The sequence below is a fragment of the Phallusia mammillata genome, chromosome 3 (genome assembly GCF_965637545.1).
Source record: "Phallusia mammillata chromosome 3, kaPhaMamm4.hap1.1, whole genome shotgun sequence".
NCBI lineage: Eukaryota > Metazoa > Chordata > Ascidiacea > Phlebobranchia > Ascidiidae > Phallusia > Phallusia mammillata.
This window is the reverse complement of record NC_137254.1, coordinates 23129073-23148483: the sequence shown is the minus strand read 5'-3', so window position 1 is coordinate 23148483 and position 19411 is coordinate 23129073. Positions and strand designations below refer to the sequence as shown.

The 19411-nt window shown below is 37.6% G+C and overlaps 1 protein-coding gene across 1 annotated transcript in view; it reads right to left on the bottom strand.

Annotated features, from left to right (window-relative positions):
- LOC145217425 (inactive phospholipase C-like protein 1) overlaps positions 1-18891 on the bottom strand; it is a 47078-nt gene extending 28187 nt beyond the window's left edge. Inside the window, exons 1-3 of the mRNA XM_080084685.1 lie at positions 18651-18891; positions 18305-18458; positions 14239-14349 (exon numbers count right to left, since the gene is read on the bottom strand). Of these exons, the coding sequence (XP_079940811.1) occupies positions 14239-14349; positions 18305-18458; positions 18651-18673 (288 nt within the window). The 5' untranslated portion in view covers positions 18674-18891. The remainder of the gene's footprint in view (positions 1-14238; positions 14350-18304; positions 18459-18650) is intronic.
- Between the last annotated feature and the right edge of the window lie 520 nt (positions 18892-19411).

The following is a 19411-nucleotide window of genomic DNA, read 5'->3' as shown; positions in this document are numbered from 1 at the left end:
CAACAACGTAAATTCAAACCTACTCTTCCAGCAAAACACAGTTGGAAAGAGCTATGTGCTTAACCTTTACATTCTGCAAATTATTCGCAACTGAGTGCGTGAATATTGTAGATTAGTGATGGCTACCTAAATATCATCAGCAGAGTAAACCTTAGGTTATTAGTCATCTCTAAAAACCATAAATTTTTAATTCGTAATGTGAAAAACATTAAATGCACACCTTTGGCTTTCGAACCAATATGTTCTGAAAATTTCAATTAAAAAGCAATATGATTATCACGCTGACTGGACAGTTGACTAACAACCTACATTTATCTTACCTGCTTTTACGTTAAGTCACGATACCAATTTCGCGTTCAGAAGCGCCTGTGATAAGCTTGCACCTTAGTCCATAATTACTGCTATACAACCGACATAAATAATTTAAGAGCGATGGATCGGCAAGAATCAATAAAGAACGCAGGATCCAAGCAGGTGAGCTTTGCGGAGCGGATTAAATGTCACTCAGCAGGATTCTTAGACTAGTCGGCAAGCAATTAGTACGGTGGAAATCTTAGTTGGGGTTTGTGGGCAAACTGTATTGGTTTATTAGTCCTTGTGATGTAAAGTACAAGGCGAAGAATAGATTCTGGCAATGATGTTGCCCTTAGTGAAAATTGCACTGATATCAACCGATCTGTCAAGGCAATGTAATAAGATTCTTTGAAAAAAAGGTAATTACAACTACCAAAGCTCTTTGATATCGCTTACAAAGGGCTCTATACGCGGGTACTTCAAAGCCTACAAAGGAGATAGACTTACATTGCAATTGCATTGATTGCAAGCCAAATTTAAGATTGTCAAGTGATTTTTGAGCAACAACAGCACCTTGGAGTCCTACTTCAAACGGCTGCTTTATTTAGTGCAATGAAATCATACACGTAAGATAGGCTACCACTAGTTTGTCTGTGCAAAAACCCGTAGGCTACACTAAGCTTTTATGTTGCCATCGTTATGAAGGCGCAATGCACCATGTTACAGCACCATTCAGCATTAAATAGAAAACTGGTTTAAATTTTAAATATAGTTGCAAAGTCTGTTTTACCTGACGGTTACATTCAAGAGCTCACATCGTACTAGGCTTTCTCGCATGAAAACTGAACTCAATGAACGATTTGATCAAATAGCTTTCGCAGTATATATCAACACGCATCATCGCTTTAGTGTAAAATCGTTTCGGCAACTATCGCCAAACGTAAATTTTGTGAAATCATTTCACGATGAAAAATCGATGCGATAGTTTCAATATTGTTTTACTGCTACAAAACTAAAAGCCTTAACGTGAGAACAGCTTCATTTTTGCTCGGTCACACTGATTCTGCATCTAAGTAGTTTTCCTCAGCGCTTCCGATCGATGGTTTGAACGAATTCGCGCTTCTCATTCAAGACTGCAGGAACACCATACTGTCGATGATGGTAAAAACATGTACAGATCAAGAGAAACAATTCGGTGTCAATCAATCGATCGCGCATTAAAATTGATCAAGACAACTGTGGTAGTAAAACAAGGTCGTACATAACTGAAAGTAGGGCTTGTATCATTTAAATAGATTAGGTATTTGCCTTTAGTCATACCTTGCTTTAGTAATATTACTTAAACACTGTGTTTATGGCATCTAAAATCTGCAAATTTCGACACCAAATACATTGTTTTATGGTTGATACTATCTTGCCCAAAAGGGTGATTAAAAGCGCTTATTGATTAAAGGTATATAGACTAAAGCTCATACCGTTATCCTGTGATGTTTTTTTTGTGTTCTGACAACTACGCTCTGTCAACAACTAACTGCATACAGCGTGGAATCTTTCGTGTTGCTCTTCCTACATCTATAAAATGGATAGTAGTCTATAGTACATTTTGACTGAAAGCGATTAGTCGATTTTCCCGGTGCTCTGCCTATTCCAGCCCGCTAATTGACAATTTTCTGGTTTGATAAATCCTTATTTTCTATTGTGGCTGTTTGAAATATTTGAAGTAATTAAAATGTAACAATGAATTTGCAACTGCTACGTTTTTTTTAATTTTTACCTCTTAATAAATACATTTTCTGGGGCTGTTTTTGTATGTTTAATACTAAATAAACCACTCGTTTGATCTTTTTGCTGTTTTGGTGGTAATATTAAAACGTACAGAACCTTTTATCTCTATACTTCATTTAATAAGACGGTAAGATTCAATGCTGTCAAACTAATCAGTAACCATATCCATTCTATCTCGTATCTCTCCCTAGTTTTGCCAAATGATTCCAGTCAAGGCTTCTACTCCCCACAGGCCATAAGCAATTAAGAATCAATTCGGCAAAGCCAAGAGATAGCCCGCGCATTAGGTGCTCATACTTATCAACTGACCCTTTAAACCAGATAGCAACACCAGAGCTGCAACAGCGAAATCGGCTTTGAATGTCTTTCTATGACTTAAGCTATGCTGGAAACCAGCAGTAATGCAATGCATGTAAAACTAGGTTTAGTTTTAGCTTTCTGATTCACTGTGTGCCAATGACCTGAATACCAAGTTTTCAGCACTGTGGCTTAAATGTGGGTCTTGTAAGTGCAACAGCAACGAATCAATTGAGATATTGTATCTGTGTCACCTGTTTATGGTGTAAGCTACTTTGCATTGTTGCTACCACAAACTGCGCGCTATTAGATAGAGGTAAAGTGTTTGTGCATATTTGTCATCTTTTAAGTGACTCATGCAAGGCTGTTCACTTTGCATTCATATTGACCATTGTTGCATAAATTCACTAAGTGTTAGCACCCTGTATACATATAAGAAATGTCACCTCATGTGTTTTCTGTTTAAAAATATAGGCTAATGAACCTGGCTGACATTCATAATTCTTTTGTGTACTCTGCGGCAAATGCATCCATATGTTTCTTTCACCAAGCGATATACCAACTTAAACCAACTTGCTGCAAATTCTACCTTGGTGGACAGTTTTTCATTGCATAATCTACAAGAAGTACTTTCTTTACTGCTGAAAGATATAGATACAAATGTATTAGGCTATCGAGTGTTAACTGCACAGCTGGGTTACAGCACCCAACTAAATAAACTATCGTCGTATTCATGCCGAAAGCCATCCATCACTACATTAAAAGACGAGCCAAAACACAAAGGTCATGTCTGTCCCAAAATACAATGCGTCGACGGGCAATTGATTAAACGCAAAGCAATGGTCTTATGACTGCCAACCCAGCCTATACTTATGCTCGCTGGTCGTCGTGCCACAGTAATGGCCAAAATGCTTTAAAAAACCATCGGCGGACGAACGTTACTAAACGTGGGTGCTGAAAGCAATGTCCATAAACCACTACCGGGAATTACTGAAAGTTGGACAAAAGTTAATTTACTTACAGTTTTGGTATCAAACTAGTTAAAGCATTTGCGTCAGGCTGTAGTAATATGAAGTGATATTATAATTGGTTTGTAAAGCGCAATGCAACATAATCAGTTATACACATCATGAGTATCACGTTTTATACCACTTGTACGCAGTTTAACACTATTAAAGCAGGCTTTTTGCCAATTTATAGATCATAAACAGTACCACAGGCTTTAAACAGTAAGGGGATATCAGCGTTTCATTTGTAGAGGCTATTAAATCGTTAAACTGTTGTCACAAATTCACTGTAAATGCTTTAAAAAGATGAATATAGCATTGCAAGTTAATAGCAGTCGCCATATACTTAAAAGAGACGCACAAGCTATATTTCACTGTTCAAAATCTAGCCAAAAATTTGACTGGCCGATGGCTACTGGTATTGTACAACACCAATAAAATACGGCTGAGAATTTAAAGTCAATAGTTTGGGCTAGAAATTATAATATTACTGTAACTGCTATTCAGTTGCTTTGATATGACCGAGACGGCCTCGTCAACAATACTAACGGCCCTTCGTTTATACCTTTATATTCATCTGTTTACGTTACACAGTTATTAGAAAGCCACTGTCTAACCTTCAGGCAATGCAAAAGCTAAAGCAATACATGAAGCCTACTCACTTTACGCCTGTACGGTTGACATACAAACTACTGTAGTAGGTTTGTCTTTTTCGCAAAACGGCCCTTCCTGGTGCCTGCCTGCGCCAAAACATAACAACGATGAATCACTAGGCAGCTTCCCCTAGCACACTGCACCTAACAAACATGGGCATCACTGATCTAGGGTGTGCCCACATGTGGTGTATAAGGAGACCCTACAAGTCTATGTATACATAATAAAAATTTACAACGAAAACCCAAATCCAGGTGTACCTTTATAACGCATCGTTGAAGCTTACTCAATACCTTGCCTTTGTGATAAAACGGCCGTTGTTTTTCAATAAAATGTATTCACTACATGTCAGGTCTCTGGCGGTTTTGCCTTCGTTCGAGTTAAAGTCAAGTAAAGTTTTTTAAAGAAAAAGTTCTTCAGCTTTGAAAGGCTAACATGAAAACGTTTGGCAAAACAGACGTAAATACTTAACCAAAACTGGCCATGCAGTTGTTAGACATCTACAAAAACACCGATTTTTAACGCTACAATCTGAAGCTAGGCGCTTTTAACGGCAAAACCTGACGCAAATCACACATTTCTTAATATAAGTGACATTAAAAGTAGGTCAAATACGATTAACAATACTTGCATCGAAACAAAAAAATGATTCACTTGACTAAAAAAATCTCGTGTTCTGGCTGTTCCCCCATGCAGCGCTTCGACCTGCAAGAGTGGTAATTAATAAACAAACAATTTGTGTGACTTGCACAGCAGTGCGTGCCTATCAACGGAAGGAAGCAAACGTACCCGCTTTATCACGAATCAAATGCTCACGCAAACTGAGAAAGAGTAACAAACCCAATGGCTTCTTACCAGATAAATAGCAATGACGCAGAAAGTTAACAAGGTGATTTTTTTTCTTTGGATGCTCACGCAAACTGAGACCGAGTCACAACCCAAAGGCTTCTTACCAGATAAATAGCAATGGTGCAGAAAGTTAACAAGGTGATTTTTTTTCTTTGGGTAAAAATAAGCTCTTGTTCGTATGTTGACAATAAGAAACGCAAACATGTGATTTATACCTACATCGGGCGTCTAACCCGATAAAAATACATTTTGACCGCTATGGTTTTGCCTTGAAATACTTTGAAACTGCGATGGCCATGAATCAACATTTGCACATATTACAGACTGGTTTTAAATTTTAAGTCATTTCTTTGTAGGTTCGTGCGAGTCAAATGTACAGTTTAACAAACAATTACAGGAAACTAAAAAACGCAAATTGTAAAGTATCTTGCCCTTTTGTCGATTTTCTGTCACTTTTGATTTTAGGCTCTTTCTTTGTTTGTTGATGCAGCATATTCAAGACTGGTGTGAAAACGGCAAAGATATATATATATATATATACATATGTATTTTATCATTTAACACCCTGATGCCACTTATTGTTTCGAACCGGTCATACTTTTTATTCATTTTGGAAAAATCAATTTTATCCTTACTTAGCCCTAACTTTATCATTACACTAATTAAAGTGTGTTGGGATTGGTATTGGCATGTGCCAATTTACAACCAGCACTTTTTCATTCTAATTTAAACCAACGTTTGAATTTTGAAATGCAGCACTGGACTGGAAATGCTACACCGTTATCACAATACAATTTGCAGTTTCGTCGCGCGAACCACCAGTCACAGCACTTTTGGGACAGAATTCAACAACAAGAATCAATCAAAAGACAGGGTCTTAATAAGAAAGTTATGATCTAACGTTTTTTGCAATCAAAATCCGTCAAACGCGAAATAAATCATCAAAAATATTTTTGGGAAGTTAAAAGTGATTGCCAAAGTGAATACTTGTTACCACTTATTGCCAGTTACGTAACGTAATTGAGTTCACCCGGCTTGCTGGCGCAGTTTGTGTATTGAACAGTATTTGTCGCGCGACAAGCGACCAGACATTTACGTCACCAAAAGCCCGCACAAAGTAGTAGATGAATGCAAAACAAATCAATTCATGAAACGAGGTCTCCGACCAGCAAGATCAATACACGCGTAACCGTTTTCTATTTGTTCTGAATGAAAATACCGTCTTTTCGGAAATCACCGTATACCTTTGGACTTAACTTTACCGCTGGTAAAAACTTCATTTTTACCCACCTTGGGCTTAACCTCATAACGTGTAAAAGCCGGTATTAACAGACAATAGGCAAACATCTGTACAAAACTAAACACTTAGGCAAAATTGTGGCTGCACACACACTATAAGTAAAGCCCCTTTTTTTCTTCTCCACGAATTTTGTTTGCACAAGGTAAAAACAAGGTGCGGAAAAAACGAAATTAGGGCATGATCCGAAGCTGGAATTGCGTTCTCTAATCAAAGTCACGTATGTGTTTACTTTTTTTCAATTACTGTGCTGGTATAACTTTACAACCCTGCTGAAAAATCGCTAGCTTAGTTAAAATGCATTGCAATAGGAAGCGGTATTTACTTTAGACGCAATGGAAATGCTGTACCATATCCGCTTCCTACTGGCAACATACCCTTCAATTCTTTACACAGGAAAAGGCAAACCAAATCCTTACACAATAACAACTTCTTAAACAGCAATACGCGAGTATTTCTCCTATCATTACGTAACACGACCAATTAGCACCGGCGCAACTACACTTCTGCCTTGTTACAGAACTAAACGGACGTCATCAAATTTAAAAAAGCAATCACATTACACAAGGCACAAGGCACAAACTACGAATAGCAAGGACCATAAAACGAATTAAAGCACCACAAAAACATAAGCCGTTTGTTTAAATAGCACAGCCCTGCCTTGAAAATGTTGAAATCAATGCGAATTAATCTCCATTATAACGCCGACGCTGCGTCTTGCTAAACGCAAACATTGGTGGAATCGATAAAAAAATTCACTTAGGCATAAATCTATCGCCTGTGTCAAATAGGTGAACGTACAGGCGACGTCGGCGCTTACCTTGGCAAGCATTTGTGCGACAAAGCAACTCGTGTAGCTAGTTTGTGGCAGTTCAGTACGCTCGAGACCGGATACGCGCACGCATCAATTTGCCCAGCCGTTTCTCACAGTGTGTATGAGCAATGACGCATATCACGCTTGTCGCGGCTGCCAGCAGGGGAGGCTACGCAAAAAGTTTGCGATTGGCAGTCCTGCTTCACAAAGCTATGCCGGTCGTGCAAGTGTTTTTGCACTGCACGAACCTAAAAAACGAATAGAAAACAAAAAATACAATAGATGATAACACTAAAAACGACAACAATGAATGCCAAAACGGCTACGGAAGGAAGGATTTACTCTTTTGGAGTTTACTGGCAGTTTTGCCTCTGCACCAATAAACAAAACCGGCTAATGGGCTACAAATACGACCGGCGTTTCCTTATTCACACCTTGGCACAACGTATTTATTTAGTATCACAAGTAACAAAATGTTGCGATTGGAACTCTGTTGATGAGACCGGGTTCCGTCGCTTCAAGGTAAAATGTTTTTTTTAAGTTAACGATGTCAACATACAGTAAACATAATCAATAGACAATCAAAAACTGAACACTACTTTCCAAGCATATGCAGATAAAAATGTGCAAAACGCAACATAATACAAAACCAGCCATCAAACACAGCTGTATGCAACGGCGTGCGTGTTTAACTAAACAAGCCAAAAGATACGACCTCTGCGGTTTTACGACTCGAAATAGAATCCACAATAGCACGCGGATGTCGTAGAAGCCATGAAATTGGTAATAAGTAGCCTTGGCATTGCCCTCCTGTACGCAAGCCCCTTTAACAAGTTCAACGTTAGGCCCACGGCGTAAGTGGTTATGTAAGATATGCAGACCTGTCGTTGTACGCACGCTCTTGCATCAAATTACGCACAATTTTGGTCGCACGCCTCCATCCCAATCTGTTTATACAAGTGATTATATTGCAACCGGCAAGTTCAGGAAGCTGTAACAGTTGAGAAAGGAACACCGCAAACCATTTTACTTTGTTTTTTTTCTGTTGCAGCCACATAAAACTTGCCACAGAAACATACAGACATGTAATTTCAAGTAGTTGACGGTATTTGTCAGAAATAGTTGCTCATAAAACACCAAATATAAGTTTGAAAAAATGAGATATAAATAAACATATGTCCTTTTTTGTTTAATATGTTTACCTTTTTACCACTTTCGAGACTATTTCTTTCCTTTTTGGCACTAACCAATAAACAAAATCTTATTGGTGCTAATGCTAAAGCATGAACTGCCACCATTGCCCGGAAAACCTGTCCTATAAGCTAAAAACAGAATTACGTTTTGAAAAAGTACACTTTAGAAATCGTCTCACGGCGGGTACTGCAAACAACCACTGTATTATACGTTCAAATCCCCTATTGTCAAGACGTTCACATATCCTATTTACTAAAATACCACTACCACTTTTGTGCAGAACTTATATCTAGCAATTATCCGAATTCAAGCCAAAACTAAAATTTAACACACTGGCTGTAAGTAATGCTAATGCAATTTCGAAAAACCTAAAACGTTATTGATCAAGAAACAGATTCTCACGCCTTAACACACTCTCGAACCATTCATTACAATAACAAGCAATCTAATACTAAGACTGATTGGAGTATACAATCCAGTATTATAACAACAACTTGTCCTAAGCTGTGTAAACGGCGCAAGACAGCCCACAGACTGGCGATGATGCTTGAGCGACCATATCATAAACGTACGAAATGGTACCGACTCTGTAGCGCTCCCTACCGAAAAAATCTATGCGGAGTGAAAAGCGCATAGTGACAACTGCGATACGTTGAACAGATGTGGATTTTGCTTTCAACTTTATACACCATTATTTAGACACATACGTTTGTCATTTACGTAGTGTGGTGCTTGGACATCCTACCAAGAAACAAAGTACAAAAGACACGCATAAGGTTCACCACAAAACAAAAAGCATTGTATGATGATTAGTTGATGACCACTTGATGTTGTAAAGATAACTTCGAGGTTTCTAATGGGAAGTACACAGCCTTAACCGCAAGGATAAAAAGTTCTGGACAAAAGAACTACGTTTTATACAGATATAAACACAGAACTTATCAACACATGGAAGCAGGTCAAAAGACACTAATTAGCCCAATAGTATAATGGTAAAAAGCATACGTTGCATTACACCCCATAAGTTTCATTTAAACTAAGTTGCTGATAAAAGCGACGAAACTTGTTGGTAACATCCGTTAGGATTCACAGTAACTTTGCAGCAAACGCTATTTTAAATTTATCTCGCAAACCAGTTTTATCAGCGATTCTAACCTCTTCAGTCAGCAGGAAACGAATGCAAATATTAACTGCAATGTGGAGACCCTATGTAAAAACAAATAGGTCCCTGCAAGAAGGTTTTGGCAAAAGGATGACTAAATTGATGTTGTTCTTTCATGTGTAGAAGGATTGCTCAATGTTTGCTAGTTGTGGGTAAAATTTGGCTGACATAGTGTATCATATAACCAAACTTGTATGTCAAAATGAACGTAATATATTATATAGAGACAGCTAGACTAAACATAGTTAGGGAGCTTTAATACGAAAGCGCGTTATATTTAACTTCACCACTAATTAATACCTATCATAAGATCTATTACTTGCCACGGACCACAAAACCCATCGGTTTAAACCACAAGTTATCAACTATTTTAAGCATCGTGCATCCATAATCAGGCCCATACGCGATCCATGACTTTAATAAAGCAAGAAGAGCAGTTACACAAGTCAGCTATACACGTTCTAAGGCATTCCAGGTGACTTCCACCCAGTCAATGTTAATGCAGTTAGTGCGATGGTTGGCAAACGCAATCGATGCAATTAATTGCAAATGGCGTCTGCCTTGCTGGCAACGACTAAAAGAGACAAGATAAAACATTGCGCATATCGATTAAAGCTAAACCCGCCTACACAAAACACTGACTTTATAGGGCAGTACCAAATGCTTAAAAGTGACCCTCTACTGTTTTTTTTGTGTTTTTTTATGTCTCCTCCATGTACAATTTTTTAAGTTTTCAGATAAAAAAGCTTAAAACTTCAAGATCTCGGTTCAAACAAAGAAGAATATGAAGTTATGAAAATCAAACGATACGAAAAAGGTCAAAAATATTTTGATGTATGCATAAGTTGCATCCATGGAAAAAAATAAATTGTGTGTTTTATCATGGGCTTTCTAACGCAAATTTTGGCGAATTTACTTCTAAACTGGTGCTTCCCAACCTATGGTCTTGGGGTTCAATTAATCTGCATCAGCGTTTCGACCAAAGAATTGAAGCATTCCAAGAACATTGAGGATATGGTTTAAGAAAGTACTTAGTGGATTCGGCAAGAGTTTAGATAATAAAGGAGGAGTGCTACTACAATGTAAAAGTCAATGCTTTGAACTCAAGGGAAAAGGAGAAAAGCTAATAAAACACCTAAACATATGCAACATAAACCTACTGTCTGGATGTGGTTGACGATGTGGATAGGGGCAGAAGGCATGTTTATAGATCATCATAACATGGACTTTCAACATATCTTACACCGCGGGCACTGTCACAATCTCTACCAACATGGCACTTGGCTTCTTAACACTTCACTTATCAACTAGAAGAGTGGCTTTCTGATATACTTCCATTTTATATATTCTATACGATATTTACCAATTTACTATACATATCATTTGATCTACACATATGATTGTTTTTGTAAACAAAAACTAATGGGTCCCCACATGCGTGTTTTTGCGGATTTATGGTAAACAAATGTTGCGGTGATTTTTTAATTCTTAAGGACAAATTTTTAAAAAGCATTAACCCAACAATAAAAAAATTTTGTTTGTATTTTTTTGCACTATTATTGTCGTATAATTACAACAACAATAAAAAAGAACGAAACAAATACTTTCAATTTAATCTCTTGCTTTGACCCAGATATTGTCGTCCAAGGTCGGGTTTTAAACACAATTTTTTTCTAGAAAGCTGTAACAGTTGTGTTACAGACAATTAAAAAGCGATTTGCTGCAAGTGTATACATAACTTTTCATTTAACTTTGTTTCGCAAAACGAGTTTTTCATTTAACTTTGCAAACGAGTACCATTGACCTGTAGTAACCTTTAGGGTGTACACACCAAACGACTGTTTGACCTTTTGACACCGTTTTCAATAACACGCCGTCCTTGGTGTTCAACAACACCGTTTGACCTAATATATACATGCATTGAGTATTTGATTCAAAAAAAAAAAAAAAAAACGCTACGTTATGACGTAAGAAAGTTCTGAACTGTGTTAGTAATACCTACTAATTGACCTTAAGTAACCCGTGGTCATGCAGCGGCCAACCTGACACTAAGCATTTTAAAAAAACTTTTATCTTGCAAAAAAATCAAGTTTATTTTTTCATATTTAGTTTGTTTAAGAAAGTTTTGCTTGACATATACGAAACCGAAGCACGCTTATTAGGTTTAAATCGTCATAGGTGTGAAACCTTTGTCAAAACTGAAAATGTGAGTGATAACTTAATAAAACGACATAGCATTGCTGTGCAAAACAGCTGATTTCTAATCACCGAAACGACGTCTCGTAAAACGTCTGTCCAACGTCAAGCTGAGCCCTCCCGCTCTGTCCTATTATTCGTAAACGTACTCTCTTGGGACTTCTGCCTACAGTGTCTTTCTTGACCAAATGAGCGTTAGACACATTTACGTTTCGGGGGCCTGTGGGTGTGTCGCTGGGTCATTCGGGGTCAAACTTCAGGTGGACCAAGTTCAGATTTATATCTAACATATGTCCAAATTTCAATAAATTTGAAGCACTCTTTCTTTACTAAACGAGCGTTACAAACTAGCATTAAACATTTTACGTTTCGGGGGCCTGTGGGTGAACCGCTGGGTAATTTGGGATCAAACTTCTGGTGGACCCAGTTTGGATTAATATCTAACATATGTCCAAATTTCAATAAATTTGAAGCACGCTTTCTTCAGTAAACAAGCGTTACAAACCAGCGTTAAAAATTTTACGTTTCGGGGGCCTGTGGGTGAACCGCTGGGTAATTTGGGGTCAAACTTCAGGTGGACCAAGTTTGGATTAATATCTAACATATGTCCAAATTTGAATAAATTTGAAGCACTCTTTCTTGACCAAATGCGTCTCACAAACCAGCGTTAGACAGAAAAAAGAAAAAAGAAAAAAAGAAAAAAGAAAAAAAGAAAAAAAGAAAAAAAAATACGGACAAAAACAATATGTGTCCCCTTCAGGGAAGGGGACCCATAATAAACATTGTGGCAAAGCAGTGAAATGTTTAGTTTTTCGTAATTTTATTTTTAATTGATCATGCACGGTGGTGCGGCGCCGCAACAAAAAATTGAGCCTTGATACAACTGATCAGTCACAAATTACGTTTGTTTTGCGAATATCAAAAAGAGGAGAGTTAAGTAAAACTTGGCTGAGATACACTTGCCTCACTTTTACTCTTTTTTCACGAGGCTCGAACCCAGAAAGACCACAAATCCCCATAATGTTTGTCATGACCGTATACAGGTCAAACGCTCTGTACCTTTCGGCATGTTGCTTGCACATTTTCGACATATAACTGATAGCGCCCCAAAACGGACAAATTTAAGTACTTGCAAGCCACTTGCTTTAAACAAAACAGCGGTACGGAATAATAACAGTGAAGTATAAAAATTATTTAGTCTCACATACAGGCAATTTGAATTGAAATAGCTGCAAGTCACAGACTATACATCAATCAAAAAGCTGAATTCAAACGACTTCAATTATTGATTGAAAGCTAAAAATACAGTGAATCGAAACCCATTTGTATTAAGCCGTTTTGTAACCTTGTTGTTCGAATGGGTTTCATTAGTGGAAAACCTAATACTTATTCAAATAGAATTTTTATTGTTGTAAAAGTGCGGGGCACATTACTCTCATATGAAGACTTACATTGTTGGGGTTTCTGATAATAACCATAAATACATTAAGAATCCATGAGATTTAAGCATTGTCATCAACATTTTCACTTCTGTAATAGGCTCTGAAACATGAAATGCGAGATGAAACGAATATAGCGCGACACACTTGGAAATCTCTTGCAGTACATAAGTCCGAGAATCACTGTCCAAAATAGTCACATCGTTAAACTAAATCTGGCATCTACTTTGTGATGTAATTCTTTGAAACCATATTAAATCTGTATGATTGTTGGATCTTGGATTGAAATCACATTACATATGTAGACATCTTGCTGTTCGTGATGTTTGGAAACAAGCCTTATTTCTGTACAAAAACGAACCAAAGACATACCGTAAACCGGAAAATATCTCTGGCTACAATTGCTTTGAAGCAGACCTAACGGGCAGGAATAACAAATGTAACTTGTTCGATCAAACCACTTTCTAAGATCAACCAGAACCAAAGTTTTCAAAACGTATCTGCAGCAAACAATAATCAGGTAGTTGAACACTCTTCCGTCAGTCAAAGTGGAAGTTTCAATCAGCACACGTGCAAATGTGACATGAGATTGATCAGTGCGGGGAAAATGACATTTATCAGCTGAACAGGCAAGTTAACACCGGATAGTTTTGACATTTGAAATTGGTTGTGGCAGTTCACGATGCTCAACATCGGTAAATACAAAACGGTACAAAGTTGGTGCAACTAAATGCACATGATAGAGTTTTTGTCGAGATGAATCGTGAATGAACACGGAAACATGTCGTTGTTTGTGACACAATGCACTGGTTTCTGTATCTTTTGGTTCGTTTAACGGTAGGCGTTAGTCTAAAGCCTTTTTTGGCATCGTATGGAACAAACACAAGAAAATTTCGTTGTCTGCAGCAGTGGACAAGACGACAGCAACAGCCGTTGGATCAAAAAAGAGAAAGTATTGGTCCAATACAACCAACGTTCACCGTCATTTGTTTTCTTATCTACCTGAACACTACAGTGGGAATTTGAACAAAAAGGACATTTCGTACGTCTTTTTTCGAACATTTCCGATTGCTGGTTGGTATAACCGCAAATTTTACCCACAAAAAGACACAAACATAAACTTTGCATCAAACGGAAGAATTTTTGTATGTGTTTAAATTCCAAAGCCTCAATGTGCATGTGTAAATGTCTCGGTCAGCCATACTTTTCACATACATAAGAAAATACAGATTTTGAAAGGGCAAATTTACCTTAATTATGCTTCTACGGCGTCCAACCTGCTGTTGAGAGGAGTCCACACCATCAGGTGTTGACGGAATGTTTGATAGAACGGTAGGTCCGGGAGAGGTTGGACTGTTGACCTATAAATGAGAATTGAATTACAATTAGTCGACAAAAATCGCTAAGCAATCATTATCAAGGCCTTGTGGGTGGGCCAATGCCGACTACTAGAAACTCAATCAATAAACGTTGATTGGTTTGAGTTGCGCTCCATAGGTGACTTTAGAAATAAAGCATTGGTTTAAGACACGCGGAGGTTACTTCGTACTAAAAAGTAAATCTATCAAGGTAATATAATTTTAAAAACTTTAAGTTTTAAAACGCTTTTTTAGTACAAGCGAATAATAAAAAAAATCACGAAACAAGATACCAAACAAAACAAACAACCTCAATTTTACCACAGTATTTTATAAATTACTGCATTTTGTATGTTTTGGGCTTTGTATTTAAAAACCGAGATCACATTGATAGTAATGCAAGCAGAGAAAGAACAAAATATCTCCGTAAGGCGTAACGTTGTTTACAACTCTCATCACATTTCAAGCTTACGAGGGAATTAGCCGGCAAGTAACACAAACAGTCGTAATCTCACTTAACTATAACGGGACATGACGTAAGATACATGGCAACACGCGTTTCATCAATCTATTTATTGTGTATTCCGGCACGAATCTAATCACGCAAGTTAATTCGTATGCTTGGTGAAAGATCAGCACGACCAACATTTTTGAGGCAACCAATTGCAGCAGTAACGGCCATTTCTACATTAAAATGCATCCCCTAAGTTTCGGAACGATGTAACATCAATTTATACACCCCTATTGTTCAACCCGAACAGAATTCATGAAAAACTTTGTCTAAATCGAGTTGGTCAATTAACGTTCCACCCAAGCATCAACCAATGGACCGTAAATCTTAAATCACGCGTTGTTTCCAAATTTACTATTTATGTGACATTATTCCTTTAGCAGCATATCATGTTATTGCGTTGAAGTCACCAACTGGCATTTCGCACAGTAGTTAGTACGACGTTTGTCATGTTAGTGCAAAAAAAGCGGGCAAAGTTCAATATATAGTTCCCTTGCAAAACAGTTTTTACATCATCAGACGTGCTGTGACAACTGTTTGTTTAGAACAGTGGTTCCCAACCAGGGCCCATGGCCCCCCAGGGGGGCCACGAGCTGTGTTTCGGGGGGGACACGGGCGTAGATTCACAAGAAACACCCACTAAAAGTCTTTTTCACTTTAACTTTATTCCCGAATTTAATCGACTATTTCACATACTCTTTGTTTATAGTGAGGTTTATCCTCTCATTTACTCTATTAGACCTGTTTAAGGCCAAAATTAATACCGCATTCCAACGTGAGATTGCTATCTACAATTTAAGGGGGCCACAGGTCCTACATGGTAACTTGAAGGGGGCCATGGTCCACGAAAGGTTGGGAACCACTGGTTTAGAATCAAAGTGTCTTGCGCTTTGTTTAGGTCTTCACGAGTGTTAGATATAACCCTTAAACCAGAATGTAGACTGTAGAAAATTGGGAAAATTCCAAATGATTAAGAAAATTCCAAATAGTGGAAAATTCCAAATTACACAATCAAGTTTTTAAAACTTTTTGAACTTAAAAACACAAACCAAGTGCAGTTTTGTTTTGCACAATGTTTTGCCAATGTTGGTTTCATAAGTCATAGTTTAGTTAGGTCGGGAGGCGTTGGGACACTTTTGTGTGGAGCAAAAAGTATTTGCGGACCCCAACTTTAAACAGACGGTGGATGTGCAATCGTACGATGTACATGGAAATATATGGAAATACAAGAACTTATGAATGAAAACACAACATTGAGATTATGTGTTGCAACTAACTAAGTGCTAGCAACCTCCATTATCAGCGTTCAATTTACGGTTTTGCAGTAAAGTCTTCACAAGTTAGCAAACTGCTTTTAAACAAAACGCAAATGTTGATACGTGGGAAATAAATTAGAATAACGCTTAGTTTCATCGCGTATTTAACAAAACAATCAGTTAAAACGTTACTGGTCCGTTTCAAAACCTAAAACACAAAATCGGTTTATAGATTTCGGAAGCCAAATAAGTAACCCCACCAATTTACGAGTTATGGGAAGACAAACGCATCATCACATAAAAAAACTTCCCAATTGGTTCGGTTCGGCCGTGGGCTTACTTTATTTGACATTGTGCCCACATTAGGAAATACACAAATAGATCAGCAAAAGAGCAAAGCGTATGCCGCAAGGCACGTGTGTTTCGATTTAGTGGCTTAGTATTAAATTACCAAAAGCCAAACTTTGATAAAATATTAAAGGCAAAACAATAAAAGTGCAGCAATCCCAGAAAAAAATAAGTCAAACTACATGAATTAGACATTTTAAATCCTGATAAAAACATAAAATGTAAAAGCATTTTTTGCGCCCTACAACAAGTCTTTGGCTCTCATTAAAGACAAACTTTTGTGAAAAATCAATCTGCAAGCAGGACAAATAACCAAAGCTAACGTATTTCCAAGTAAATTGGAATCGAAACGAAAAACATCAAATTGACATGTAATGACTGCGCAATTCATGCATAAAAGAGAAATGCCAATCAAACAAAATCGACACTAATACACGTGCAAATTTCACAGCCTAATTATGATGGTTAAATGATGTGGTAGTATGACTTAATCTTGGCCTCAAGTTTTGCTAATGCGCATGAAATGCGAATTTATAACCATGAGTTTGCGAAAAACGCTTAAATCTTTCAGGTCAGGTGCAGATAACTCCAGGCAAGCATTTTGTGGACAAACAAAACTTTCACGTTTCTCTGTATTACGTAAACAGAGAGCGGATAATTTCAAAGCACGCTGTTTCCAGACAAACAGAAATCATCATTAGTGAAATATTTTCTCTTGCTAAGTCAACAGAATACATAATTATGTTCTGTTCTAACTTAACATCCAGTCATGTAGATGAAGATTACATTTGAAACCGGCGTTCCTTACACGGAAATTAATCAAATATTGATTAACTATATTCTTAACTATATTCACGTTTCAAAGACATGTAATGTTCTGTGGCATTAGTAATGGAATACGATTATGCACCATTACAACCGAATTTACAACATATCAGTTTAGGACGTTTAGCCAACTTAACAGTTAAGTTAAATTGTGTAACATAGTGTGAAATGAAAAAAGGTGTATAAATGAATTGTCAATTTTTTTTTACATTTTACGTAACACTTGATAGAATTCAAATACTGCAGCAAATGCATTGATTCGCCTTACGAGGTACAATACAACATTTTAGCCGCGCGAATAACAACTGAATTCGCATGCCCGGTTGCGACATACGAAGGGTCAAAAATCGTTTGTAACATTCGGCGAACTTTCTACAGTCACTTAAGCTACCCAACCAGCCCGCAAATCTTATAATCTAACACGACGGGACAAAAACGCGCCCTTCTTTACAAAGCTCTTAGTATTGTATGGGAACAAAATGTGTTTTTTTACACTGCTGGAACAAATCAGAATTCGGAACTATTGCAGTCAGCAACTAGCCAGATAACATACATTACAGATGCTAGCGCTCATTACACGCATGGATAGACAAGCATAAAGCGGTTTCACCCGTTGTGCACCAACAAAGGCCTCTTTAGGTGCGTTTTGCATACATTTTGTCTTTTCCACAAAAGTTTGCAAACCGATTTCTATACTGCATTTAAACACTTGATGTTCAGTTTCCGATGAAAAGTGGTTCTTAAGCCGGGGTTCGTAACGCTGTATTAAGATAACTTCTTAAGTTTAAAATAAGTAACAAAAGGGTCGAAAAAAGCAAATTATGGGTTTGGGCGAAAAAATGCAGTGGTACAGAGTGTTGGTAAAGGTTAAAACCCTCTGCTTTGCCGTTAATCTTTGAGTTGTCAAACAGAAATTTAGGTCAAGCTTTGCAGGCTATTTGTACACATGGTATTGTACTATCCACATAGTTGTAATACACGCGTTACAGCACACATGTCAGGTGTTTAAGGCACTTACTGCACTGGAGAAAGCTTGGTCGGTGAGCGGAAGGGAATGATTGAGTTCATCAGGATTCGATGAAGTATCGTCTAACTCGGGAATGGGCGCCATATCAGATAAGGAATCAGACGATTTCGTTTGTCGTGGTGGCACCGACGCTGGGACTTTGACACTATGTGGTATAAAACAACATGATTACCATTAAAGCAAAAAAAACAACACTGTATAAACAACATGATTATCATTAAAGCAAAAAAACACTGTATGTAGTGTCCTGCAAGGCAAAAGTTATTGTAATCAATATGAGACAATTACAATTCCACAGCCTTTTTTTGGCCGGAAACAATGCCACAAAACAACGCACGGGGCACAATTAACTTTGTCCATGATTTCGATGATAGTGTTGTTGATGACGCAAGAGCTTGTTGTGACGTCATGTATCACGTAATGAACGAGATGCGGTTGTGTTTACAAGTGTTCCGCTGCTGATAACTTCCTTAGTGAAACCTTTACCGGGCATTGCCACTTGTCAAAACAGAATTTACTTGTTACTATTTACTATGGAGCCTGTAGCATCTGCAAGCAAAGCAAAGGTTATGTGAAGTTCGCGAACGCACAACAAACAAAGAGATGCATATTATGTGATTTCTTTATGTGTTGAAAAACAATCTGACGCTGCAGTACATCATAAAAGTTGCGAAAAGTAAACGTAATCTGTCAAAAGATATTTGAAGAGCAAGATTTGCAATAAACCGTGCCCTGATAATACATTTTGCCATCGCAAAAACGTTCTTACTTGCCTTAAAAGTCGCATCAAGCAAATATGAACTGCAGTGTATGACAAGCAGTACAAGTTTATAGAGTCGTTCACAAAGCAAATTCGTGTACTGGTATATTGGTGGTTTAGCTAAACCTGAAGGATGTATGACTTCAAACGCATATTCATTTGGTTATTAAGCCAGGATCTACATTTAGTAAATTTCGAGTTCTGCAGCTTTTTCGTTTTTTAAAGATTGATGATACTTACGCAAATGAAACGTCTATCACGTTACGCCTAACCTGTTAACAATATTTCGCCTAAGCTAGTTCTTTATTGTTGTCGTCATTGCTGGCTACCCTATAACC